This window comes from Haemaphysalis longicornis, unplaced genomic scaffold (assembly GCF_048455015.1).
Source record: "Haemaphysalis longicornis isolate Haplotype H1 unplaced genomic scaffold, Haemaphysalis longicornis Haplotype H1 scaffold_3, whole genome shotgun sequence".
Lineage (NCBI taxonomy): Eukaryota > Metazoa > Arthropoda > Arachnida > Ixodida > Ixodidae > Haemaphysalis > Haemaphysalis longicornis.
The window spans coordinates 45,851,959-45,878,522 of record NW_027526335.1 but is presented as its reverse complement, the minus strand read 5'-3'; the positions used below and the strand labels follow the sequence as shown (position 1 = coordinate 45,878,522).

At 50.0% G+C, this 26,564-nt stretch overlaps 1 protein-coding gene across 1 annotated transcript in view; it reads left to right on the top strand.

The window, feature by feature from the left end:
• Positions 1-26,097, top strand: part of LOC144173236 (uncharacterized) — a 43,352-nt gene extending 17,255 nt beyond the window's left edge. The window contains exons 2-3 of the mRNA XM_077701732.1: positions 19,914-20,192; positions 22,628-26,097. Of these exons, the coding sequence (XP_077557858.1) occupies positions 19,914-20,192; positions 22,628-25,303 (2,955 nt within the window). The 3' untranslated portion in view covers positions 25,304-26,097. The remainder of the gene's footprint in view (positions 1-19,913; positions 20,193-22,627) is intronic.
• The last annotated feature ends 467 nt before the right edge of the window (positions 26,098-26,564 follow it).

Sequence of the window (26,564 nt, the reverse complement as noted above, 5' to 3'; positions counted from 1 at the left end):
GAGACTCACTGCATTGGCTTATTGCATGGCATTGTGTGGGTGGGCTTCTGGTTACCACCTATGAAGCCTGTTAGTTGTGTTAGTGTCCAGTCCTGCTGTCAAACTTCTTTTGAGACTTGCACTGCCCTGGAGTGCACCACTGTGGATTCCTTGGAATTTATGTTGGCCATGAGAAATCCTAGTAAATCGTTACAAGCCCCTGCAGCTGGCTGGCAAGTGGGCATTTGTTTAGCGACCACTGTTTAGGGGCACAGTAGGCAGGCTGTTACAGAGGCTACAAAGAAAAAATACAAGGTTCGTTCATTAAAAAGACTTCTTTGCCCAAAAAACAAATGACATCATTTTTACTGTAAACTTCAAACAAATAAGATAGTACAGAAAATGTGTAGAGCAGTGGAAGTTCCATACACACTTTCCAGCTCTTTCTCTATGACATCACAGAATCTTGTTTGTGCAATTGACAGCCACCAAGCTACCACCGCAAAAAAAGCATAACTGGGCAATTTCAGTGGGGCCTCCATTCCGTTTGATCGTATCGTTTGAGTGCTAACGTACAGTTAACACACAGATAACTGCATTTACAGTGCATGTCCATATGACGTCACTCGTGCCCATATTACATCAATGCAGTTTGAAATTGGGATGTTTTTCACCATTTCTTTTAGTTAAACTCGCACCATTACAGCCTTGACCTTTGCCTATCAATTACATTTGCAGTGTGCTCGCTGCTCATACCCATGGACACAAACCATCCGCTGAGGCTTTCACGTTCCAGGCACATCTTCAGATTCTCTTTGACGTTGACTATTGAGCCTGCGTAGAACCCATGGGTTTTCATATGCTGGAGACATGATGGTCGGCCAAGTGTATACCCTTCCTGTTACCGTCTGTACAGCTTCTTCTCTGACCCTATCGGCTGGGTGTCCTGAATTAAGTCCCTTTGCATGAGGGGAATCGGTAAAATCTGGCCAACATAGCCACATATACAGAGACGTGAAGGTTATGCCAATGCAGCAGCTATGGCATGAAGCGCCTAGCTAGTGTACCTTTTGGAGGACCCAGTTCCTAATTTGTCGTAGCATCATGTGTGTGCCAATGTGACGAGCTGAATGCATGATGGAAACTACCCAGCCACAATCTAGGCCACGGGATACGAGACTCCCAATGTTCTCACTCTTTCACATCCTTTGTATCGCAGATGTATTTCTGCCACATTTTACTGTAGTGAAGTGGCTCACCACTACAGCTGCAATAATTTCTTGTGAAAAATCTTTTCAAGCGCTGAATACCATGCATTTATGATGCAAGAAGCTCATGATCACCAGACCTTTCCACGCACAGAACGTATTTCGGGTAAACAATTTTAAGCCACAATTCAATCCACTCGAAAATATATACAAAAAACGCGACAAACTGCCGATTTTCGGGTCGTTTTTGCTAATCTTCTTAAATGGGAAACTACTGTGCTGAGTTGTACGCGGTACATGTGTAGGGACACCAATGATTACCTTTTCTAGCTATCCGTGGTTTGCACTTGTAATGCGCACATGCGACCAGTAAAATATCAGTGGCCGCGTCTAGCCTACGTCCTGATCACTGTACGTTCCGCACTGCTGTCATTTTGAAAACATACCGCGATTTCAGGCCACCCATTTAAACATTATGAACTTGCCGTGGTGCAAACTGTCGATAGCAGATGCCGCCGCGCGGACATGCCGCAGCATGCTCACATAATCACGCTCGGACGGTGTCTTTTCTTGCGTGGGACGTGGGTTGTTCGAACGGGGCCACTCGGCTGCACGATGTCGTAGATCTAACGCAGGTACCATCGGCATACAGCAGGCGGTCACAGGTCAGCATTACTCGAGAGCGGATTTCGCTACCGTGTGGAAAGGCTGGCTTGGTCCCCGCATACGGCAACGTTCTCGCACATTCTGACAGTGCTTCTAACTCTATCAACTCGTCTACGTTGTCGACCCAAGAAATTCAGGCATTCAGGGCTTTCGGCACTTTCGGATACGCCATACCGCCAGCAGCGGCAGCATCGGCGGCATCCGCAAGAACGAACAAAAAAAATTCTTTTATAAAACTTCTAGCAAATGAGCGGCTTAAAATGTAAAAAAATGTGCTTTTTGTATTCTACTACGCAATATAAAAACAATTGCTGTTAATATGACGTCACTATGACGTATTTATGACGTCACGCGGGGCAGGAGCCGTTGCGAGGGGGCTAAATCTCGTGCCCCGCGCGGGGTTCCAGACGCTGCCTTATTAATATTCTTCGTAGGCTTACGGGCACATCATGGGGTGGACGTACATCATCACTACTACAGGTTCACTCTGCATTAATTAGGCAAAGAATTGCGTATTCAGCGCCAATTCTGCACGGGCTTTCCAACACCGCTGAAGAAAGACTTCAAAGGTTGCTGGCTAGGAGTTTGCGCGTTTGTTTGGGTGTTCCCAGACCATCGTCAAGTCCTCTGGTAATTGCTGAAGCTCGCCAGCCTCCCTTCCCAGTGATGCGAACTGTAGAAACGTGTCGGCATTTTTTTCGATTATCAACCCAGCATTCCCGCCATCATCTTAAACAAGGTCTTTTAGAAAGGAAAGGTTGTAGGTTGCACAGGACGCTGGAGGCAAATGTAAGCATTTTACCTATGTACGAGGTTTGGCCAGGTGATCCTGTGTATCCGCCATGGCTTCTTCCAAGTCCTGCTATTCAGTTAACTGTGCAGGGTCTATTCCGAAAAGGGGATTTGCCTGCTGTCGCTGCGCAGCAACTGTCTCTTTGTCAAATATATATGCTCTACCCTGGCTTCACACATGTGTACACAGACGGGTCTTGTCTACATACCTCCTCTACATCTGCTTTTGTAATACCGACCCTACACTATGAACACAAAATTAGGCTGTCCCATTACACTTCCTCAACTACGGCAGAACTTTACGCTGTTCTGTTGGCCTTGCGGTTCATCGGCAGTGTGGCAGTTCCACAAAATTGGTTGATTCTTTCTGACTCTCAAGCAGCATTAGCATCTATGAAACATACTAGCAATGCTTTCAACGATTCATTGGTGTATGAAACTTTGAAAGCATTAACGAGAGCCTCTGAGGTGCACCATATTGTGTTTCAATGGATTCCTGGCCACTGCAATATTCCCGGCAATGCAGCGGCAGATGTGGCAGCTCGCCAAGCGCACCAATTTCCAACCTCCGACATATTGCCCCTCTACATTTCGGACTTGCGACATATTTTAACGAGAGCTAGTGACAGCCTTTGCCATGCTACATGGTTTGACGAACGGTCCCAAAGTAGCCTGCTCTTTGAGGTTGATCCCTTACTACGATTCCAAATTCCAACACCTACATCCAGATGCTTAGAGACGCTTATACACCGCTTGCGTATTGGCACTGCTTACACAAAGCACTTTCTCCACAAAATCGGCAAAGTTCAAAGTTCAAGATGTTTATGTGGTCATCCTGATGAAACGATTCATCATGTAATCTTAGAATGTCCCCGACATGACGATGCCAGGAGGAACTTTAAAAGTGTGCTCATGTCCTTAGACAATAGGCCGTTTAACCTCGCCAAAGTTCTCGGACCATGGACAACACCCAGTCAGCGACGGCGTTCTTTTTCTGCTCTTAAACTCTTTCTAGAGACTGCTTTATTAGGACTTTATTAGTAGGAAATGTTCCTCTACCTTTGGTATTATTGCGCTTAGAGTCTCCAACCATGACTGCCCACACTACGTTTTATTGCGTTTCTCGTTGTGCCGTTTTTCCTTCCTCCATTCTGTACTGCACATTGTGACTTCTTTAGTGTGTGATTTGTTTGTAATCTTCTGTGTGCTTTGTGATCTCCTGTTGTGTGTGACGTTTCCCCTAACCACCATCAAGTGTCTACCATAGTTGCTGACTCCTATTAAGCGACACCAGGGACGCATTTGTGTTTGCAGTATATTGTGTCCATTGACTCCATGAATCATTGCAAGAACTCTCCCGCAAGAGCTGCCTTCGCCGAACTGGCCAGTGAGTTTGAGACTCTTGAAATGTCTATTACGAACACTAACTTTCGCGAGAAGGAGTAGCCGGCGCTTCTATAAAGCGTCAACCTCTCCTATTTTTCCATCAGGTATTAAAGAAGAAGAAGAAGAGTGATACTTGACAGGCAAACTTCGCGTGGAGCGGCAACGAACGCTTGCAAATGCTACAACAAAGTATCTCTCAAGCTGATAGAATTGCAACAAAAAAGATTCCAGACTATCTACCCATGTGGTGTCTAAAAGGTTTAACTGTTGTTCTCTTGAAGGAAGGACGGATGTAGAAGGAAGGCAGAAAAGTTGACCTGGCTAGAGCCTAGTTTGCTATCCTGATCGTGGGAAAGGGAAAAAAGGCAAAAAATAGAAAGGAGAGAATGAAGAAAAGTTGGAGCAGACAGGTATGCCCAGCGCTGAAGCACTAAACGTTCAAGTTCAGGGATTGCTACTGAAGGCTGTCAGACTATAGTGTGGAGTTCAAGTTCGTCGCCCGTAGAAAGCTTAAGAGTTCCTTAGTCGCCTTCTGAGGGGACGACAGAGAACGCCAGTGACACAGAATCTTCACCTTCGAAAATGGCCGCTGAGAGTGCAGGTTCTCCAGTGCCTATGACAGCTTCTTTCTTTCAGGCGAGTAGCGTGGGCACTAGCATAAAACGTGGCGTATCGTCTCCGGCGTGCCGCACGTTTCGCACTCCTCCCTTGCTGCCATTCCTATTAAATATGAGTAGGCATTTGTGAATGCCACTCCCAGCCAGAGACGGCAAAGAAGAGTTGCGTCAGACGTTGGGAGGCTTAGTGGAAAGGGACGTGGCAGGTGCGGAGCAAGGGCACCAATGCGTGCACATGTGAATTCTTGTGTAGACCTTGGCTCATGCACAAAATACATAGGGTGGGTATAGCGGACTTTTCCCCTTAAGCATAGTAAGATACTCTCATAGACCGTATCAGAAAACCTCTCCGTCGGTCTCGTTATCTGCCGACGGTACTTTCCAAGTGGAGACAACCAGCAGTGTGCATGGGTATTGATTGGTCTAGTCATTCCATCCCTATCGAGCTCTTAAAATGAAACGTGTAAAAATACTTTCAACTTCAGTTATATCCTGGCGCAAAGCCTACTTTCCACTGCCGGGTCATATAGATACATCAAATACGCATTTTCTAATTTTCGTGAATTTTCCCGATTTCTAGGCGAAGTCTTGCCTGTTCACCGCTGAAATTCTTTGAAATGAGTAGCATTCCTACGTGAGCTCAACGATAAGACTCGTCTGTTTCTCTGCAACGCTTGATGTGTCACACTTATCCGCATAAAATATTCCATTACCTACGACCTTCGTGGTTGTTGTAAACAATACCGCTTATACTGGCTCTAAAAAGATCTTCCACCAATGCATTTGTGTAAAAGGGTGAGGCTGACTTTAAGGAGGCTTCCAGTAAAGCTTGTCCTAGGGATACAAGGGGTCGTCTGGAGGTATTTAATAAGAGGCCCTATTCCCATTCCATTTGGTATCAGACTGTATAGGTTGTAGTATTCACTGGCGTGGCGCGCATGCCGACAACCATGTGTGTCGCCTTAGCAACGGGACGCGAAGGCTCGGGTATGGCGGCGCACGCATGCGGCCGTCGTATCGAGATAAAAAAAGCATTACGTAGACGTTAATTGCGGTTTCGCGCAACGTCCTACAGCCTAAATGTCGCAAGACACGACTGAAGTCGTCGGCACAGGTCAGCTAATTGCCAGCTGCTATGTTTTGATATCGGTCACTGATTGCTCACCAGTCGGCGAGTGCTATCTCTTTTGGTCGCTTGCCGATAGATGCCTCTAGTGTCCGAGCTAGCAACGCACGCAGCAACGTTAGCACGCACTGCTACGCCGCTACCGTATCCCAACCTATGTGCGCGTGAGCATTCACAATTTCTTGGGAAGCATTGTTTGGCTTTTGTGCTGAACGACTCTGCCGTGGGCAAGGAGCGGGCGCACATGTGTTGATTTCCATGTTCGCATGTGTTCCATGTTCCATGTGTTGATTCCATGTTTCCATGTTCGCGCTGCGAACATGAAACAACCGCGGCTCCATTCTCCAGTCTCCAGTTGTGATGCGGAGTTCTCCAGGGCAAGTAGAGCATCCCCACACAATGCCACTGCTATTATTCATATCTGTTCACTTTGACGCAACGGCCGAGAGTCAGGTGGTAACTGCGCAGACGACGGACGCCGGGGCCCGTTTTTTGTTTCTGTGAGAAGCGTACGCATGCGCAGACACGATTGGCACGATCATGGCGGCTTTTAATATTGCCGAGAGACGAAATCGGCCGCTAAACTTCTATGTGAATACCAGCTATATTTCTCATGGAGAACGTGCTCTCTGCAATGCGGTTATGTGTATTGGGGAAGACAACTTTGGGGTTTCGGTGTAAAATAGAGTGGTTTAAACAGGGTTTGTAGTTGGGCAAGTTGGTACATCTTGGACCGAAGCAGCGCGAAACACGGGACAAAGTGAAAGACAAACGTACACAAGCGCTTTTGTACGCCTCTCTTTCACGTTGTCCCGTGTTTCGCGCTGCTTGGGTCGAAGATGGTTTAAGCATTTTTCCAACAACTCCAATTTGGGAGTTTCTGCACTTTTTGTCATTGCTCTGCCAGACGTTTTCTAGCAAATCGTAAACGTGCAGACGGTGGTTGGTTATCAGGTAATTTTACCGCCTTTCTCTGCAGCCCTTCTAAACGCACGGCCGGCTCGATCAAACGAACACGAGAAGCCGACGTTCGCTTTCTGCACTGAATCCGAAGACGGTGCAAGCTGCGTGACGAGTTCTGTTCCAAACTCGTCTCTTTCGCGTTCTTTAAACAGATGTCTAGACGCCGTTTCGCTCTGACGCAACCGAAGGCGACTCGGTTTAGAAAGCGGAGCGTTGCAGAAAAGCAAAGCCACAGAGAAAAGGACACGCGCTCAACAAAGCGCGATTCCCGTCTCCTCAAGATCGGCGGCCGAGCCAAGCCAAGCCAAGTCGAAAACAAGTGCAGTTGCGTGAGGCGGGCGGTGAAAGCGTCCGCAGCATCGCGTTCCACGCAATTCTAAAACGTTCCCGCCGCCCACTTCTCTTCGGAGGCAACTTCGGACACGGCGCTCGGCGCACAGTCGTCCTGACAGCGCAGCAAATCGGTGGGCGAAGAGAAAGGGACAGCGCGGGCTCCGGCGTCACCTCGCAGTCGCGCGGACGGAGAAGCAACGCTCGTCGGCGTCCTATTTAACGCAGACCACTCCGGCCGGTGCACCGGAGAGGAGCTGCGCCCCGTTTCCAGCGCGCTTGTGAGCGGGCGCACTACGCGGCGTTGACTCGTACATGGTTAGCGCTTGGCGCAGCCGCGGACCAGACTTGGCCCGCCGTATATTCATTCCCTCGGGGATTTTTACTTGCGCGGGCAGCGGCGTAGATCAAAAGACGTCGCCTCTGGCGCCCATGGAATGGTTGTTGCCGCGGTGCTGTCACGAATCGCTGCGCGAACCGGTCGACGGAGAGCGTATTAGTGGAACCTCCGCCACGCGCCGTCAGACGCGTCCCATCGGTGGCCGCGTGGATGGAAGATAAAGATACGGATCGACGGCAGAAGCGGCGCGCGGTGAAAACTGGAAGAAAGTGGGTGTGGTGATTGGCCTCGGGATGGATGCCGAACCATCTGCCGTGGGCCGATGTCCGCGCGCTTTGCGCTCCATTTTCTCCTTCGGGGTACTTGTTTTTTGAGCTGGTATACACTGAAATAATTCGGGACGCGATAAGGACTTCGGGTAAGAGAAAAAAAAAGTGTCTGAAGCAGTGCTTTTTAATCGTTTCGAATGACTGTTCAGGCGACCACAAATGCTGGAAAAGATGAGGTGGAGATCTGGGAATCGTGGACGTGCCCGCTTGTTTCATAAGTGCTACAGCTATAACTGTAAAGGTCACTTGGTCGAGGTTGGCGCTGCCAGGTCCGTCCCACTAGAGTGAACTAGAAGAATCCCACCATGCTCCAACGCGTTCGACGCGCCCTGCCGCACCGCACCGTCCTTGAGCGACGATTTCCTACGGGATGGAGGGACCAGATAAGTAAATTCTGGGCAAAGAATGGATTCTAGCGGCACGGGACATGAGCGGTTGGAGGTCGACGGGAGCGGCCTTCGTCCTGCAGTCGAGCTAGTGAACTGTCATCGTCGATGTTGATTATTAGGATGACGAAACTGCGAGCCAGCTGCAATCAGCAGGAGGTCCACAGAGCGCTGTGTCACTGCTTGAATCAGCCGCTGATAGCAGTGGCTGCTGATCAGCCGCTGTGTGACGACGTCGGTGCGGAATGCAGCATGCCGCATCTCTCTTAGGCACACGTCAGCACTACGCTGGACTACGAAGTAACTTGAAGGACAGCCGGACGACGGAAATCTCGTCCCATGCGTCGAACTAAAAAACATGGCGCCGTTTTTGGCGGGAGCTCTTTCTTTAAATATTAGCCAAATAACGGAATGCGTGCGTGCTCTTGCCTAACCAGGCCCGGGTGTGCTATGAATAGTTGCGGCCTCCCTTCGTTTTTCCAACCACGCACGCATAACAGATGGGAAACGACAGGGAACTGCGTGGGGCCTCGGGAGCCTCCGCTCGTGCAGCCAGCCGAACGAAGACCAAGCGATGCGTGCACGAGCGCCACGCCTCCCACGAGCGGCTCCGCGCGAAGAAGGGAAAGAATAAGCCGCAGAATTCGTGTACGCGCCGAGCGTTCTCACCCTAGATTGCGGCTCGTGCCGCGCGGAGAACAGAAAACGTGCTGAGACGCGCGGGCGAGCAACTGCGCAGTAAGCACGTATGAGCATGCATGACCCACCTCAACAAGCTTCCCCCCTCGTGGGAGCCGTTCTGTGTTTGCTTAAAGGAAGGTGCACGGGAAACAGATTTTTATACTCTCTAAATCGGTGGCTCTCAGCCATGAATACGTCGGGGATCTCTTCTGGTCCTGCGAAAATAACAAGGAGGCCAACGGGGCAGACAGGCGGTGATATTGACGCTGGACATATTTATCGTCCTGACTTTTGGGGTGAAGCTTTATATCTCCGATATCTCTCAATTCCTCAAGTAACGCTGACAAGTTGTAAAATAGATTAAAGCCCTTCCACTCAATGGGAAAGCTGTTGGAAGTGCAGAGCAGTGATTCGCAATAATGGACTGTAGCGCCGTTATCCTCTCACTGCTACCACCCAATGCAATTCAAATTTCCCACCTTCGCAGTGCTCGCGCGCCCCCTGCCTGAAACTGCGCCAGCGGGAGTTCTGTCCTTTTTGTGCTGGCTTTTCCTCCCGCACGTGCCGGCGTTGCACTGCCACTTTTTTTCGCTTACTATCGTAAAAACCAACCTAACGAGCGTTTTTAACTAAATTAACGCGTTCACTGCCGGTTACTTACTTAACTTTTGCCTCAAATGTACCTACAGATTTCTTTGCGCTAAACAACGTGGATATGTGTGACAAGCGCCAGCGGCTCACGAATTTCTAACGCTTACGACTATATAAACCACTTGGCTTTCGAGGCCTCTGGGTTATTTCGCGACGATGGAACGCCGTATTGGGGCCAGCGAGTGAGCTAAGACGACAAGGCGAGCCTCTAAAGTGCTCTCCACTTAAAATTCAGTGCACCTAAAAAAGAGACAGTACATCTATCAGTACAGCTGTCAAGTAAAAGTGATCCCGCGCAACACATCTGATGTTTTGCTTTCCCAGGAATCCTCGGGACAGTCAGATAAAGTTTACGTCCATTGTTATTGTCGTTGTAATTAGCTGCACTTTTTACACCAAGAGCTGTACGTGGGAGGGTACCATGGTGCGGCGCTGTAGCTCTTCTCTGTCCGCTTTAAAAGTTCCTGGCAAGAGTGCTTCACTGCAAGCATACTCAATGTGAGAGAAAGCCAACCTCAAAAAGGGGTACATTCGCAAATGCACCTTCGCAAATCTACATTCGCAAATGTACATTCGTACATTCGCAAATAGAACGCGCTATCACGCCTGCAGAAGTAAGCTATAGAACGGTAAGCTGTTTGACTTTAGGCATGCATAATAAAACAACTAGCGAAACAGTGCAAGGAGATATAGGGTCGGAGTTGTTTGAAGTTCGAGAAGCTCAGTGTAAAATACGTTTGAGGATTGTACAATGGATGCACGTAAGTGGGCAGCTTAAATCTTTACTTTCCTCTACAAGAAAAGCATGGACACATGATGAAATATGTGAAGAACAGTGGAAAAGCCAAGAAAAATTAGATACCCCCCTGCAAAAAAAAATAGGCAAGGAGGGCAGAAAAGGATAAGTGATAGGATAAGGATAGGATAAGGATAAGGATAAGGATAGAAATTTAAGCCGTTTCACTTAACGTGAAAGCTGTCGGAAGTGCAGAACAGTGATTCGCCATAATGGGCTGTGGCGCCGTTATCAGCTCTCTGCTACCACCCATCACGCTCTTCGCCGCCCTGTCTCACTCCTCTCTAAATGAATGGAACGGAGGTTCGTCCAATGCAATTCAAATTTCCAGCCTTCGCAGTGCTCGCGCTCCCCTGCCTGAAACAGCGCCAGCGGAAGTTCTGTTCTTCCTGTGCTTGCTTTTCATCCCGCACGTGCCGGCGCCGCTGGAGCCTTACGGCGCAGTTTGGAACGCCCCCTTTTTTTCTTGCACTGCCACTTTTTGTCGCTTACTATCGTAAAAACCCAACGAGAGTTCCTAACTAAATGGATGCGGGCGCTGCCGTTTAATTACGTATATTTTGCCTCATATGTACCTACAGTTTTCTTTGCGCTAAACAACGGGGAGATGTATGACAGCACCAGCGGTTCACGAGTTTTGAAAGGTTATGACTATATAAACCGCTTGGTTTTCTAAGCCTCTGTGGGACGCCGCAACGATGGTACGCCGGGCTCTACTTGGGTCTGTTATCTCACTACGACGTATGATTCCGGCAGCCGAGCGTTATGCGTTACGCGTTACAGCGAGCTACGACGACAAGGTGAGCTCCTAAAGCGCTCTGCAAATCTCATTAGAGATGTATAGCACAGATAGAGATGTATAGCACAGAAAGAAAGATATAACCTCAAGGGAAGTGCATTGCTTTTCGAGGGTAGAGCAGGTTGCTTGAAAAAGATGAGCTTTTTGGGGAACCATGCCCAAAATGATTGGGCATGCGTGACCTGTGAAAAGGGAAAAGAAACTATCCGGGCACATTGCGTTGGAATGTGATTGTATTAAGCGCAATTCGTGTGAAGGAAATATCTGTCTTTCCGACGACCTATGGTTTAAATGCGGTACATAGACCGTAAGCTACAAGGCTGCAGAGTTGAATAAAAAAAAAGATTTGAACGCTCGTGGAGGAAGAGCAGAGGAGGGAGAATACACATCGTAGCACAGATACCATCTGTTGCGGACAAACTTGAGCTTGCCTCAAATATCCGTACTAAAATTCGGAAAGTAGGACAGCATGGATACATTAGCTTCGTTGGTAAAATTGCACACCTCGTCACCCCATACAGAGGGAATGCCGTTAGCAATCAATTATTAATCTATGCGGAGAAGCCAGAATTTATGTATATTCGCTTTTAGTTATCTTGAAGCGACGGCTAGGGTGAAAGGCCAGCGCCCACCCGATACTAGCTAAAAAGCCACATCGTCATCATTGTCGTCGTCGTCGATGATGATGATTAGAACGAGACGAGGGCGTCTACTGACGCCATTTGAGTACAGTTTATCTACATAATAGAGAATCAGAAAATGGGTACATAAGGATTGTACTCGTGGCCCCTCTGCATGCTGACCGGTACTTTATCTGGAAACAAATATTGACGTCGCTCTGTCATCTTTACAAAGAAAAAAAGAACAAAAAACTGAGCAACCTTCACCATACGAAGGGCTGTGTTTGTAGATGTGTTACAACTCTGCATGCCCAGTTCAAAGCACGCAAAAGTTGTGCTGAAGAAATCTTTTGAACTTTCAAGTGGCCTGAAGGCATCTTCGATAGTGACAAGATTATATGTTGACTCAACTAAACTGTTGTGATGACAACAAACAAAACAACTTTAAACAAGACGCCCAACAAAATAATGCACTACTCTGACTGATTTTTTACGCTTTTTACGGACCAGGATTTACAATTCGGGCTGTTTTGTATGAGGGTGTTCGAAAGCCATAACTGCGCTACAGCCAGGATCGATTTGTGGAGACCTTGTTCCTTATTGCGCTCGTCTGTGGTGGCGGAGCATCATCCCTTCGGTTGTGCGAGTGCATCCCTCGTAAAATGTCAAAAGGGGCTTTTACGTATGCCGCATCACGCCATATAACTCCCGTCTTCTTGCTTCTAAAAAGCGTTCGCATTTTAGCGACAAAGGAGATAAGCTCTTCAAAGAAAATAACCTTGAAGAATATACCACACGGGCACTGCACTAGAGCGTTTGGGACCCAAAGCAAAGGTGAAAAAAAATTGCGTAAGGAGAACGCGTTTCTTGCAAGGAGGAAGCGGCAACAAAAGCAACGTTTCTTGTGCCGACAGCTACGCTAAACAAAAGAACTGGGACATCGCGAAACAGAGGGAAGTAGGAGGACAAGGAAATGGAGTCTGTGACGTCAACAACGCCCCATATTGCATAAGGAGGAGGCTAGGCAGCGATGAACTTTCAACGCGTGTGAATGCGTGCTTTGCTGTAAGGGGAACCGATAAGTTATTACTCGCAGCGAATAGCGCAATTGAGCAAATATATTGCTTTGCATCCCTGTGGCCAGCCCTCGAAGGGATCTGATTTCCCCTCCCTGAAATTCTTCTCATGTTATCGTTCACCGTGTCTGTCCCAAAAGCCCTCCCGTGTCACCGATAAATGAACCCCTCTGGTGATTTTTAGAGTGAGAGCTCTATTACACTACATCTTTCAAGGTCATTCATCGAGGCGCATTGACCTTGAGACGCTGGCGCGTAAGGCGCCTTTCTTTGCTAGGAGCTTCGCCGCTGTGACCCACGTTGCAGGCGAGGGCGAAGCGGTTTCTTCACCTGTGCCTTATCGCCCAACAAATGGAGGCTGGGCCAGGGAAAGAGTGAAAGCGCTATCGAAAGTGTTGCAGGGTCCATTTAACAAGTGATGCTGCACTCACTGAGTTTCCAGAAACGAAGACTAGAGAAACGCAGGATGCACGCACCCGAAAACGCTGCTTGCTCGATTCTGCAGTCTCGCCAACGGCGGTGCACAAGCTGGGCAGCCTGCGCGCGCCCTACACCGCAAGCGAAACGATGAGTCTAATCATTTAGCAGATATAGCTAGATGACACAGGCTGCGAACTCTCAAGCAAAGGCAAACTTTCGCGAAACACTGTGTACATCATAGAGTTTCTGGTTTACATAGCCTTTGCTTTCGCTCGTGATTATTAGGTTTAGAGGTGTTAAACCTGAGTCATTTTTAAAGCGAAGCTTTAGTGTCCTCAATGATGCCATTGTACGCCAATACGCCCCGCAGGAAAGCCAGTTTTCTCTCACGATGATGATGAATAATCGTGGGTGAAATGAAAGAGAACAACGTTTCCCGTGGCCGGAATCGAACCTGCATCCCTGGCGTTATGAAGCCGGTGTCTATCCGATCGCTTCATTTCGACATGGTCGAAGCGAACGATAAGGAGCAGGTGCCGATTCGCGCCGTACACCCCAAACCCAGACGCTGGCTTGCGGAGTGCGCTCCCGAGAGTTGCTGTTGAGTAACCTAGAAAAAATGATTGCGTACCTCCAGAGGGGCACATACTCGCAATGTGGGACTGGCCAACCAAATAATATGTCACGAGAAATCTTAGCGTTCAACCAACGTCGTCGTTAGACGGAGGTGTGCATGATTTTTTTCCTCTACTCCCGAGATAAATAAAAGATGGCTTCCTCACGAAGCAGCTGTGTCTTACAGAAAAGAATGCTGTAAAAATTGTCGGGAGGGTGGGGAGGGGAGGTAGACGTGCGACTCAGCTAGTTGAGTGTGACGTCATGGGTAAGAAAGAAGCTCAGCGAGAACAGAAGTCGGTCCAGAGGCGGAAAGATGTAAAAGATATCCCCAGCGCCAAAGGAAAATCTTGCCGCCGCAGCCTGACGGCGGCGCATGCCGCCAAACTCCCTACATCACGGTACTCAACGTCATGAGTCTCATACGAGGAAATTGTCAATGGATTGCATCGTGTGATGAATTCTTCCTACGTAACCGTGTCCTACCGCTCCTGGCGGTAGAAAGGAAGATGCCGCCGCCGTTCATTGTCCCTTCTGCAAACGTTAATGGCCATTGCCCCGTTCCCCCGTTCTCTGTTAGACGAATGCACTCTTTCGCAAGGCATCGCATCTGGATAGCTACGGATACGAAGCAAACCGTATACTACTTGGTATCATTATTCATTACAATGTTCCGGGTATATGCCCTGGCATCGCCGCCATGTTAAAAACAACCTCCAGTGAGCCTCACACGTGTGCAAGCATTATTATATATAACGAGGGTTTACTGTTTTTGACTTTTTTTTTAAGCGAAGAATTCTACCTCTACCCCCAAGGGTTCTGTCGCGACCATTGGTGTCAACAGGAAACTCCCGCGAACAAATAAAAGAAGTTGCTGGCACCGCCAGGATTCGAACCTGGAACGAATATAGAAGCGGAGCGAGAGCTCGTCTTACCAATTGAGCTACGAGGTCATGCGGAGACAGGGGCGACAGATGGTGCACTCATCGAGCACAGCTGTGGGTTCTCGCTGTATTCCACGTGATAGTGCCACGTGACCTCTCGCGCCGCTGTGCGCTCCGCCCACGGCACGTGTAGCGTAGCAGTCGTGCATGCGTTAGGAGTTAGTAAAAATTAAAGGAGGCTCACACCAACGGATGGCATCGCACCTCTCCTCCGTCTCTGCCGCCTATCTTGTCGCCTCCGTCGGCGGCGGCAGAAACGGAGAAGTGAGATCGCCTAACACCGGGGTTGAGCTTCCTTTAATTTCATAAAAAACGAGCTTCCCCTCATGTGGTTTACCAACACAACTCGGCCCTCCACCATTCATGAAACATGCATTGATTTAACCTTAGCAGAGAACATCTCTTGGAAGTAATAAAGGGTGTGGTTAAGTGCTTTTAATTGTCTCTGGTTCCACTCTTTATGCGAATTCAAGTGACGTCGCATGGGTGATAATTGTGGGTGTCGCTTACAGCTCCGCTTTCCAACCACCTTCACAGGGTAGATTGGCCGGCATTTTTTTTTTTTTCACTGCGCTCTTTTCTACAGTTCCCGGAGAGCCCTTCAATGGGCGCACAGGTTTTTGTATTTGCCACCATGTTTTGAAGAACCTCGGAGGAAGGTGCAATTAGGCGTTCACTTTCGTGTCTGACTAACACAATGACGGTGTCACCGGGCTGCGGCTCTGGCCGGGGAGATAGTTACTGGGTTTCGTGGAATGCCATCCGACTGGTCTGCCAGGCGGTGAACAGAAACAAAGTGGCCGAAAAAGGACGAGAAGACGAGCAGCTGAGGAACGAGGGATTAAGAAAGCCCGTCCGTGAACGGGAGAGGAGGAGGAGGAGGCGGCGCGCTCAGCAGGAAGAAGTGTGTCAAGATCGTCGTCGTCTCGTCTGGCGCCGTTTTTTTCCTGCTCGTGCGGAGGGCGCGCGTAACCAGCGGGCCCAACGACGAGGAGCGCCCATGCCAGCACCCCCAGGGGCGGGGTTCTTTGCCGCTGAGGAATCTCGGTCACTATCCGAGCCAATATTGGCATGCCTGAGCGGGCGATGGTCCCCGCCGGCCCAGCAGCCACCATGCCGGTAGCGCCCGCCTTATATCCGTGTACACTGTCGTCTCGCGATTCGTGCATCGTTGCCTCCTCCAGAGTTGCAAAGGGACAAGTGTGGAGTGTTTGAATCGCTGCATCTGCAGGTGTAAAGCGAGCTTGCCGTTTACGCAGGGGTCACGGGAAAGAAAGAAGTTTCCTTCGGCACCTTAACGGATTGTCACCCACGTACGCGGTGGGGACGGTCGAGGTCACTCACACCGAATAATTCCTTTCCTGTCGCAGATGATGTACCAAGCTTATGCGGCTCAGACGGATGGTCTCACCGCCACGATCAGCCGTTGTCCCGTGCTTTGAAGGAGAATATAAATTAGGGTGACAGTCAGGAGGATAGAATACGCCGACTGCATCCCTAGGTTGTTGCAAAAACGCCCGTGTGTACGAGATTTCGGCGCACGTTAAGGATCCCTAGGTGGTCAAAATTAATCCGGAGCCCTCCAGTACGGCGCGCCTCATCGCCTGCGTTGCGTCGGCGCGTTAGACCTTACAATCTCAACCTCTAGGTTGTTGATTTTTACTGTGGGATACATTTTTGTTGGTGGTTTTTACGTCGCTTTTTGTTTCTTATATTGTGCACCCTGTCACTTTTTTCTGGAACCCCCCTCCCCCCGGAGTGAAGTCCACATTCCTTATATAGGGTATTTTTCATGACGTTGTTTAAAACTTGCCCACAGCGCTTGTGTCGTGTTTTCTTCCTTTGGTATCCATCTACGTGTGCGTGCGCGCGTGCGCGTGTTTCAAGGTATCAAACATAAAAGATTGGCCGCGTATCTGCGCGCTTCGCTGCAGACGTGGTCGAAAGAGGATAGTCCTCTGCTGCCCTGCCACGTAACTGCCTCTCCTTTCGCCCACGCCAAGCGGGGCAGGAGGAGGAGGAGGAAGAAAACATTTACTGTGATTAGATAAGAACGACGTGAGTGTAGTCCTCAGTCCAGGACCCCAGAAGAGCTTGCTAACGTCTTCGCCCTCTCGACGAGCCGAAGCTGCCGATAACGGTCACAGCTGGCCAGCTCTCGCTCCCACTGCTCTAATGCTGGATTCAGTACGGTTTCGATGTTATTACTCTGCTGGCAAGCCGTGTGAAATAAACTCGAGGACTCTCCAGTTAGGGCAAGTGGATGTATACATTGCGGGGCATATAACGTGAAATCCTCTAGGGTGAGGAAAAGTATTGGTCTGTAGCTGCACAAGTGTGACTTCTTGTTCTTTTGTGAGGGATTTATGTCCTGGTGGGTACATCTGTCGTAAAAGAACTCAGTGCTGAGTGATGGAGTGAAAAATATGCTACCATAAACATCATTATCATTGACACCATCGTCATCGTCATTTATTTTCCCTGAGTACTTATGCAAACGCTGTGCAGTTGTGTTACAGATGGGTATATTAAATAAATAATCACAATCAACATATCGACTCAAAACAAGTCAAACCCAACCCAATCTTCATTCAACAGCACAGGAGAGCACATTTAAAAAGTCAGTTAGCGTCTTGACGGCTATTCCCCCCCACCCTCCCCCCCCCAAGCCAACGTTAACGCGCACAATTATCTACAGTTTAAGTTATCCGTGAAAAAAAGTGTAGCGCAAGCTCTACAATTATGTCAAAAAAGAGAAAAGAGGGAAATTTACAAGAGCAGCACACACATCATGCCTGCCAGCCGCGAACTGAGATGCCAGAGAGAGAGAGAGAGAGAGAGAGAGAGAGAGAGAGACTTTTATTAAAGAGGGAAATGCAGAGACGTTTGACGACATGCGTTCGCCGCCATGCTACTCTGCAGGAAGGGGTATGGGAAAAGATAGTAAATTAGTAAAGAGGAAGAGTAGTAGACGATAGGAGAAAAAAAAGACCTGGCGTCCTGTGTACGAGCATTACATATAACTTGATCTTTGATCTGTCCGCAGTAAGGGGACTACAGCTATTATGTCGGAACGACGCCGATATGTTCAGGTAGTCAAACCAATGCGTTCAGAACTTTCCGCTGAGAGGAGAGATTGTGCCTTGGTCCAGGGTTCAGGCATTCCATCCTCTGCAGGCATTCCAACTTCTGCCATTCATGCCGGCACAACAAGTAACTGACAAATTAAAAGAGTGACATTCTGCGCGTTAAAATGCACGTGTGAGATCACTGTAATAAATTTGTAATGTTCTGGTTTAATATTTGAGGAATTTGATTATGAACCATGTTCGTCACATTAGTACGCGCCACAGTACGCCACGGTACGCACCACAGCTCATTTGTTTTAATTTTATAAATATTTGTTCGTATTGACAGTTTTGCCATTATATTAAAGAAATTATTTCCTCTCCAGCGGTACGCATGATAAGGATTTGTCCCTATTTCGCAATATACAGACGCGCTATTATATCTGTGCTGACAACATTTTAGAGCGTCAGTGATGATGGGATTGGGGCAAGCGGCCTCCCAAAGCCGCTCGGGGATCCACAATTTCCTAGGAAATCTGAGGTGGTTAGATGTTATTACTCTAAGTATTGCTCATACTGGCCAGATATAAGCAGGTTAGTATCACGGTAGAACGGGCCCGATACAAAGGGCAAAGCCAATGTTAATCGCCTTTTCGTGGGTACCGCCGGCATCGATGCGCTTCAAGGCCGCATATATTCGAGGGGAGGCCAGCCCGACAGGTGCTTCATACGAAGGCCTTTCAACAAAGCACGAGACGTCGAAACGACTCTCTTTCCAGGAGCCGGTCATCTATTAAGGCGACAAATTTAGTCTACTAGTGACCAGCGCCCCCGGCATTTGAAGCGAATAGCGCCTGATCCTTGAGCCTTTAACCTTCTGCAAATAAACAAAACTTTGCCGCAGCGTCTGGGGTTCAGCAGAAATATACAGGTGCCCTTTGACTGAGGCAGCCGTCGTATACCTATCGGTATACGTGGGGGATCCTCTCGCGCTGTTTCGCTCCTGTTTCGACCCTCCCACGATAAAGGCAACGGAGGTTTGCTTTATGCGATCCAATTCTTCCGCGTTCGCACTGCTCAGGTGTCAGTGGGAACTTTTGTTTTGTTAGTGCTTGGCGCAGCTAGAGCAGCACTTTTGCTTTAATCTTCGAATTTATATTGCCTCTCTTCGACACAGTTTCTAACAATCGGTTTTTTTTTTATTTGGTGTCATGAAGAACAATCCAACGCTTATCTCTAATTAAAAGAACACTGGTACTCATGGTCATGTACTTCTGCTTCCCCTCAAAACTGCCTCAAGCTTTTTTCGCCCTGAATAATGTAAACATGTGTCAGCCAACCTGCCTATATAGGATTATGCCTATATATACTTCGGGGTTAGGTGTTCTTTGAAGCGTTTTATGGTCAGGCAACTGAATCGAAAGACGGGCGCACGGACGGACAGACAGACAGACAGACAGACAGACAGACAGACAGACAGACAGACAGACAGACAGACAGACAGACCAAAATTTTTGCATTTAAGCAATCCAAGAAAGAGTATACCCTTTCTTTCTTGTGTAACGAGCACTTCATGATATCGCGACGAACAGGGATGGGTGCACGCTCAACTATACGAAATGTCGCGTGGCCATGCCGAGATGACCGCGGCGAGAGCGAAACGGCGTAGGCAGGCCGGGTTGCCGAAACACCTGCTGCATCCGCCACTTGCTTGAGATGTCGTTTGGAATTATAGAGCCTACGACTTCGTACATAGCGGCGTCATGCGATAGCCAGTGAGACGGCAATTGTCTGATCAATCAATTACCCGTGCACCTTGTCGGAGAAGTGGCCAAGGTCGTTTATTAAAAGCCATCCCAACGTCTCGGGGTCATTTACGCCCACGGCCTCCGACTTGCAAGGGCAAGAAACAAGTAAAAGAAAAAAGAAGCCACCTTAAATAACTGCTACTTGTAGACGAACGCAGTCACCCCTGATGAAGGAGCCGAGTTGGCTCGGAAACGTTGGGACCGCTTTTAATAAACGTCCTCAGGTGGTGTCTTTGCTTCTTCCTCAAGATTATTGTAACCGGACCGAGTTCTCTCGAAGATGTTCACATTCGACCCTGTCTGCTGTACGCAGCCGTGGACGACGGTGCTGCTGACGGCGCTGGTCGTGGCCTGCGCGGTGGCGACGCCCACGGGACCAGCCGCACCTTCTTCGGGGGTGGCCCGCTCCCGCCGCGGGGTCCTGGAGGACCAGATCCGGTGGGAGTACGGCGGCTGGCGACCCATCATGCCTGGAAGCCCCTTCTTCTTCGTCAAGACCAGCCGCGCAGTGGCGCTGGACGGCAGCGCCTCGGCGCTCGCTCCCGTCAGGCTGCCGCCGCTGCCACACAGCCTCAGGGACTCGGACTCCAAGGTGCGTGTTTTACGCGGGCAGAGAGAATGCAGTTTGAGCGAGTGAACATCGTTATTGGGTTTGGGAGAGTACGGTTAGTTATGCGTTAGTGCTCTTGTGCTCGCTATTCAATGGCACTGCAGCGCACAGTCAGCTCTTCGTCCCTTGTGAATGAAATAGATATCTGTATGAACCATACACAGTGTAAGAAAATAGTATTGTATGAACACACCGCGTTGCTTATTATTAACAGCGGAGCTGTTTAAGCTTGAGCTTTGTCCGGTGGCGTTAGCAAAAACAAAGAAACAACAACAAAAAACTGCGCTGTCTGTAAAGGGTGCCCCACCGCAGATAGGGTATTATAACAGTGAAGCCTACTTGCGCACCTGCTCGAGTGTGAGCACAAGGGGCATATGCGTATGCGTATCCCTTACTATACCATGTTAAAGGTTGTAGTCTCTCTTGGGCTACTAAAACGCAAAAAAAATTGTTACATTTTGCACTAGTGGTGCAAGGCTGGCGAAACAGTGGAGTTGGGGGTCGACCTAGCTTCTTCCCCCCTGGGATCTGCTGTCAGTGTGGGGGACTGGTCGCAACAGCCTTGTAAACCCCAGCTAAACTTGGCTTCCCCCCTGAACACTTAGTTTATAGCTGATCAAGAATATCGCGAAACCTAACAAAACTTAGCAAAGCTTAGCAAAACCTAACAAAACTTAGCAAAACCGGAAGACGCTAGGTCGACCTCCAGCTGCACTGTTTCTCCAGCCTCCAGCCTTGCACCTAGTGCGAGCTGCGCCTTTTTTTTTCTCCCTCTCTCTCTTTTCCATTTATTGACACATATGAAAAAGCCGGCGTCGGTGTTGTCCGGCGCGTGTAGAAGGCTCATAAACTCCCGCTGGCTGCGGCGCGTTCCGTAGTGAGTGCAGCTCAAAAGAAAAATACAAAAATTCAAGGGAAAGCGGCGTGCGGCATTGCGCTGAATTACGTCGAAAAGCGGAGAGCACCTCTGGTTAGAGCGGCTTGATTTCAGCATGCAGAGCTCCAAGCTTCTCGCGGTACCGAGGGTTCTTTCGCATCACAACACATAATGAGCGCTTAGCTGTCCTCGGAGTTTTTCCACATTCCTGCCGCGCTGTGTCCTTTCCGCTGAGCTGGCATGCTACAATTTTTCCATGGATGATGACTGCGCTCGGCGTGCTGTGTATAGTTTCCCGTGGCCATAGCCCCTACTGCGTGACAACTTGCTTGTGTGAAGTGCTGTCTGTCTCGACCGGCTGTAAAATGTATACACTTGACAAAGGCTGCCTTTGTGAAAGCGAAAAATACTGCAGCGTGTGCGTCCTAGCGAAATGTGTTCAAATACATGGCTCTGAAGCGACGCGTAATTGCGCCCTGCTAGAGGTCGCATTGAAAAGCGCGCCCCATCCATTCGCTGGAAGAACGCTTCACAGAACCGATCGCGCTGTCGAAGCGCTGTGTGAAAGAGGTGTGGGATCCACTGGTTGACTGATTGATCCCCAGGAAATTTTCTTCGGTCAAAGGCACACAAAGCTGAAACTGGGGAGAACACTCTCTACCGTAATATTCCTTGCGTAATATTTCCCCCCTATTTGGAGGGAGACCACCCGTAACATTCCTCGCCACAGCCGCTTTGTATTAATGTGGAAGCGCCAACTCACGCTGTATATGGTAGCCGCAAGATAGCGTGTTTTAAAATTGACACACAAAATCAACAGTACAGAATAGCACGGGATGGCAAGACACTGCAACAAAATGGCACAACACGCACGTTAGCAACGCCGCAATGTTCCCATTTAGAGGCTGTTGTTTTTGTTGAAGAACAGTTTTGTATATGCTAAAGCTCAATTCAAAACTAATGACGAAAAGCCGTCATGCTCCGGTCATAATCAACACTTTTATACCTTACGTCTACAGTACTTTAAAAAGGAGAAAGGGGCTACAAAATGGTTGGCAATGTTTGGCTTTTTGTTCACACGTGAAATACGTACGTATTGTTACACAGGAATCTGGGTTAATTAATCTGCGATAATTGAGACTGTATTCGGTAGTTATCAAAGTTTGAAATAATTTTGACTATATCAAGAAAAAAACAACTTTATGTGGCGAATAAAAATTGCAGCGAGCAGAAAACGGGAACAAGAGAAGTATCGAATACTGACACACATGTTCACTGTTTCGAGTTTTCTCTTGGTCCCATTTTCACGGTCACTGCAACTTTTATTTGTCAGTATGTGTCACACTAACACACTCCTAATAAATTTCATACTGTTGTGGTTTCCGCTGTATTATACTAAGCGAATTTCTCAGAAAGATTGCGCGCCCTTCCATTCATTTGGCATTCAGCGGATTCCACGGTGTCATTGTGCGCAAGTTGTGCCGCGTGATGCTCCGTGACGCCTAATCCGTTGTCTGACTCGTTTCAAACTCGCCTGCAGGAGGACCTGAAGGCGGAAGCCTCCAGTGCGTCGGAACGGGTCGCCGAGTCACAGTCCATAGCCCGCCAAATTCCCATGTCATCCGTCGTCGGTGGCGCGACCGGCTGCTGCGACTTCCAACCAGTGCTGTACGTCAAGCACCAGTCGAACCACGGCTCTCTGAGCCAGGGCTCGAACCCGGCCCTATACGCCACGAAGCCCGAATCTAACTTCGCCACGGGAGACGAGGACGACTACCAGAAAGACGAAGCCAAGGCCGACCTCAAGTCTAGCGGCTCGCAGATCGTGCACGGGAGCCCCATCGGGGACGAGAGGCCTCAACTTCCGCACCAGCTTCTCCAGGACGTCTCCGAGTCCCAGGGTGACGGCGGCGGCGGAGCGGCGGAGTCGGCGCTGGAGAGCATGCTGAGCAAGCTGCCCGTCTCCATCCACCCGATGCTGCAGGGCCAGGGCGAGCAGCTCATGTCGGCCCTTGGCCTGGACGCCAGCATTCAGCCGGCAAACCTCGAGCAACTGATCCAACACCTGCACGCCTCGGGTGGAGTCGCACCCGACGTGGAGCGCCTCATCGCGAGCATGGTGAACCCTGCGCACGGAGCGCAGGGCCACGGGTCGCAGGAGGGCCACGAGGGCGCCGGTCCACAAGGCCTCCCGCCCGGTGTTCCACTCGCTCACCCGGGGCCCGGAGGCCAGTTCGGCGAGCACCCCACAGCTCCGCCTTTCCAGCCGCAGCTCGACAAGAACATATTCCGCTGGTACCCGAAGCCGAGGGCGACAGCACCCCCGCCGCATAAGCCAACGTACACGGAGAGCCCTAGGAAGCCCGAGGAGATGAAGAACAAGCAGAAGTACCAGGGAGGACAAGACTTGCTGCAGGGCATCATGGGGAACGCTCGGCATGGCGGTGGCGGCATGAACGAGCAAATGCTCGTGCAGAATGCGCTGCACGCCATGCAGAACGTGCAGCACCAAGTCATGGGTGCCTCGCCGGTCCACTTGGCCGTCGTCCAGGGCCCAATCATGACGGGCAACGCCATGCATCATATGCCGCACGCTAGCCCGCTGCAGCAACTGGAAGCCCCTCCGCTGGCGCACCATTTTACGGGCCTCGATGCCGACGTGGCCCACGCCGACAGCCAACAGCACTTCGTCACTGCGCGTCCGCATGACACACTTAACCACGACCGGCACGTGCCGAGGAGACCCCTTCAACCACTGTCTCCTCCTCCTCCGCCTCCTCCGCACCAGCAGCCGCAAGAGCACCACCCAAAAGAACAACCTTTTCAGCACCAACAGCACCACCAGCAGCAACAACAGCACCAAAACCAGCAATACCACCAGCCTCCCCCGTATCCACAGCACCAACACAACCAGCACCACGAGCAGCTCGCCGTCCCTTATCCGGGATACCAGGAACACACGATCAACGCCGAAATAGTGCGCGGGCGGCCGCAGGGCGACTACGACCCCAGACAGCCACCCAGAATCCACGTCGAAGACGTACCTGCCGATGTCCTGGCCACGGGCATTCATCCGAGCGGCCACCCGATACGTGTGGATGGAATCAACCTAAACATTATCACGCCGTCGCAGCACGAGCCTCCACCGTTCCCTGCCAGGACCGCTCCGGTTACCACGTCTGCCCCTTCGCCTGCGCCAGTGTTCACCCATTACCACAGGCCCGAAGACGTCGCGAGCGCGCCCTTCTTTCAACACCAGGACCAACAGGACTCTTCTCAAGACAGTCACCATCAGCAGGGTTACAACGCCACCGGTGAGGTTAGCAACGACGATCAGTACTACGAGCAGCCCGCATATCCCCACGATGACCACAAGCAGGAAGACAACGGAGACCCGTTTTTCCAGGACGTTCAGAAAGAGGGAAGTCAGCAAGAGAAAGCTCCCGAAGACGACAGCAAGGAGCCATCAAAAGAAGAATCAAGCCGCGTTTCTGATGGGGAGACGGAAGAAGCTGACTACGACCAGTACACGGAGGACATCACCGAAACTCCCGGCCAAGACGCAAAAACAACGGGCGAGGCGCCGAGCCAGGAACAAAAGGACAAGGTCGGTCAAAGGGGCGCGATACATTTCCACCCGATACAAGGGCAGACCGTCCAAAAGGAGGAAGAGAAGGCCCAGCTCTACCACGCCTACTATGCGCCGGCCCAGCATAAGCCACCACCGGGTTACGTGCGCATGACCGTCGAGGAATTCAACAAGCTGTTCAAAGACGCCGAAATCCAGTTCATCGGGTCAGAGACGGACCTCAACAAGAAGCTGTCGGGAAAGACCGCGCAGAGCAAGGTGCAGTACTCCAAAGGTGACGACAAGAACGCACAGACATCGACGGTCAAGATCGAAACAGTCGGGACCAAGGCGGAGGAAAAGAAGGTGGCGGTGAAAACGTCCGTGTCCGTCAGCACGAGCACGAGTACGGGAGACAGACACGCTTACCACTCGTTCATACAACCGAGGGAGAACGCTGGCCGAGCAGTTAGCGACTCCCCGCTCATTAGCCAGCAAAGCACAACGACGCGCAAGGTTTTCAGGACGACGACTACGACGACGAGCAAGCCCACCACCACGCAGGAGACCGACCACTCCAATGGCCCTCCCAACCTATTCGGAGCCAGGCTTAAGATGCCCCGGACGCAACAAAAGAACCAGTCATGATCCCGGTACTCACGAATGATAATAGGTCCAATTCGCCATTGCAACAAGACGGATTGCCAGCCAGGCTGGTTGATTCGTTTTTCGCCTTGTACGACGCTACGCACAAGACCACAAGTACAACATCAAAATGCAGCTCACGCGTTGGCTGTTTGATCCTCATTATACGAACGGACGAAAGAAAACTGACCAAGGCGGCAATGTTTCATGAACCTGACCGATGTTGTACTCCGACACCCGTTTCAGAGATGGAGGAATGATGTCAAAGACCGAGAAAGGGTGCGGGACGCAACGCCTACCGCACTTGCTGAGCCTGCTATACCAAAAAGAAGAAAACAAATAGAACGCGGAGCAGATATGAACAACATGCATAAAAGCGGAACACGGAGATACGCACCTCAGCATCGTTGTTGGTGCGGCGACGGGGACGAACAGTTGATCTACATGTGTGCGTGTGCGTGTGTGTCCGCGTGCGTTTATTGTTTCCCTACCATCAGTATAGTCTGCCTGAATGTCTGCAATGGAGCGAAGAGCGATAGGTGCGACGAAATGTTCCATGCCACGGGGCGGATTCGAAGAGCCATCGACTTGGTTCCGCCGTCCGACCAACTGCTGCCCAACGAACCTATTTATTTTTGTCTCGGAACTAACCGGTAAATCTCGCGTGTGTGAGTGGAACTGAATAGCTTCGCTCGGGGCGTCTGTACCGTGCGGCGTGGTGGAGTTGCAGCGAGTGTCAGGCCGGCGCAACTTGTACATAGTGTAGTGCAGTTCATTAAAGCAGAGTGTAAACAGTTTCCCGTGTATGCTGTGTTGTACTTTTTAACACGAAATTGTTTTATTCCTGGATACACGAAGGTTTCGCTGGCGTCATATCCGTCATGGAAGTGACGCCTTTACAACGAAGCAGGCGGCCTGTAAAGAGTGAACCTCTGCACACAGGGTCTTCTTGCGGGGAAGCAACCTTTAGTACTAGAGAGTACGTTACACTTAGGGTTGTTCGTATTTGGGTTTTATATTTTAACACGAACGTGTTTTATGGCGCGATACCCCAAGATTTCACTGATGTCACATCCGTCATCGAAATGTCGTCAGTACACCTTTGCCGAAGCGACCCGTCAGCAGGACGTCGCTCGCCAAGCACACCCACAAGAGAGCCGCCGACCCGCAAATCATGCTCAGCTGCAGATTTCGCTGCACATTTCACTTTAGTGTTTTACTGATTCCTATGACAGAGGAATCAATCACAGTTTTCTTTTTTTTT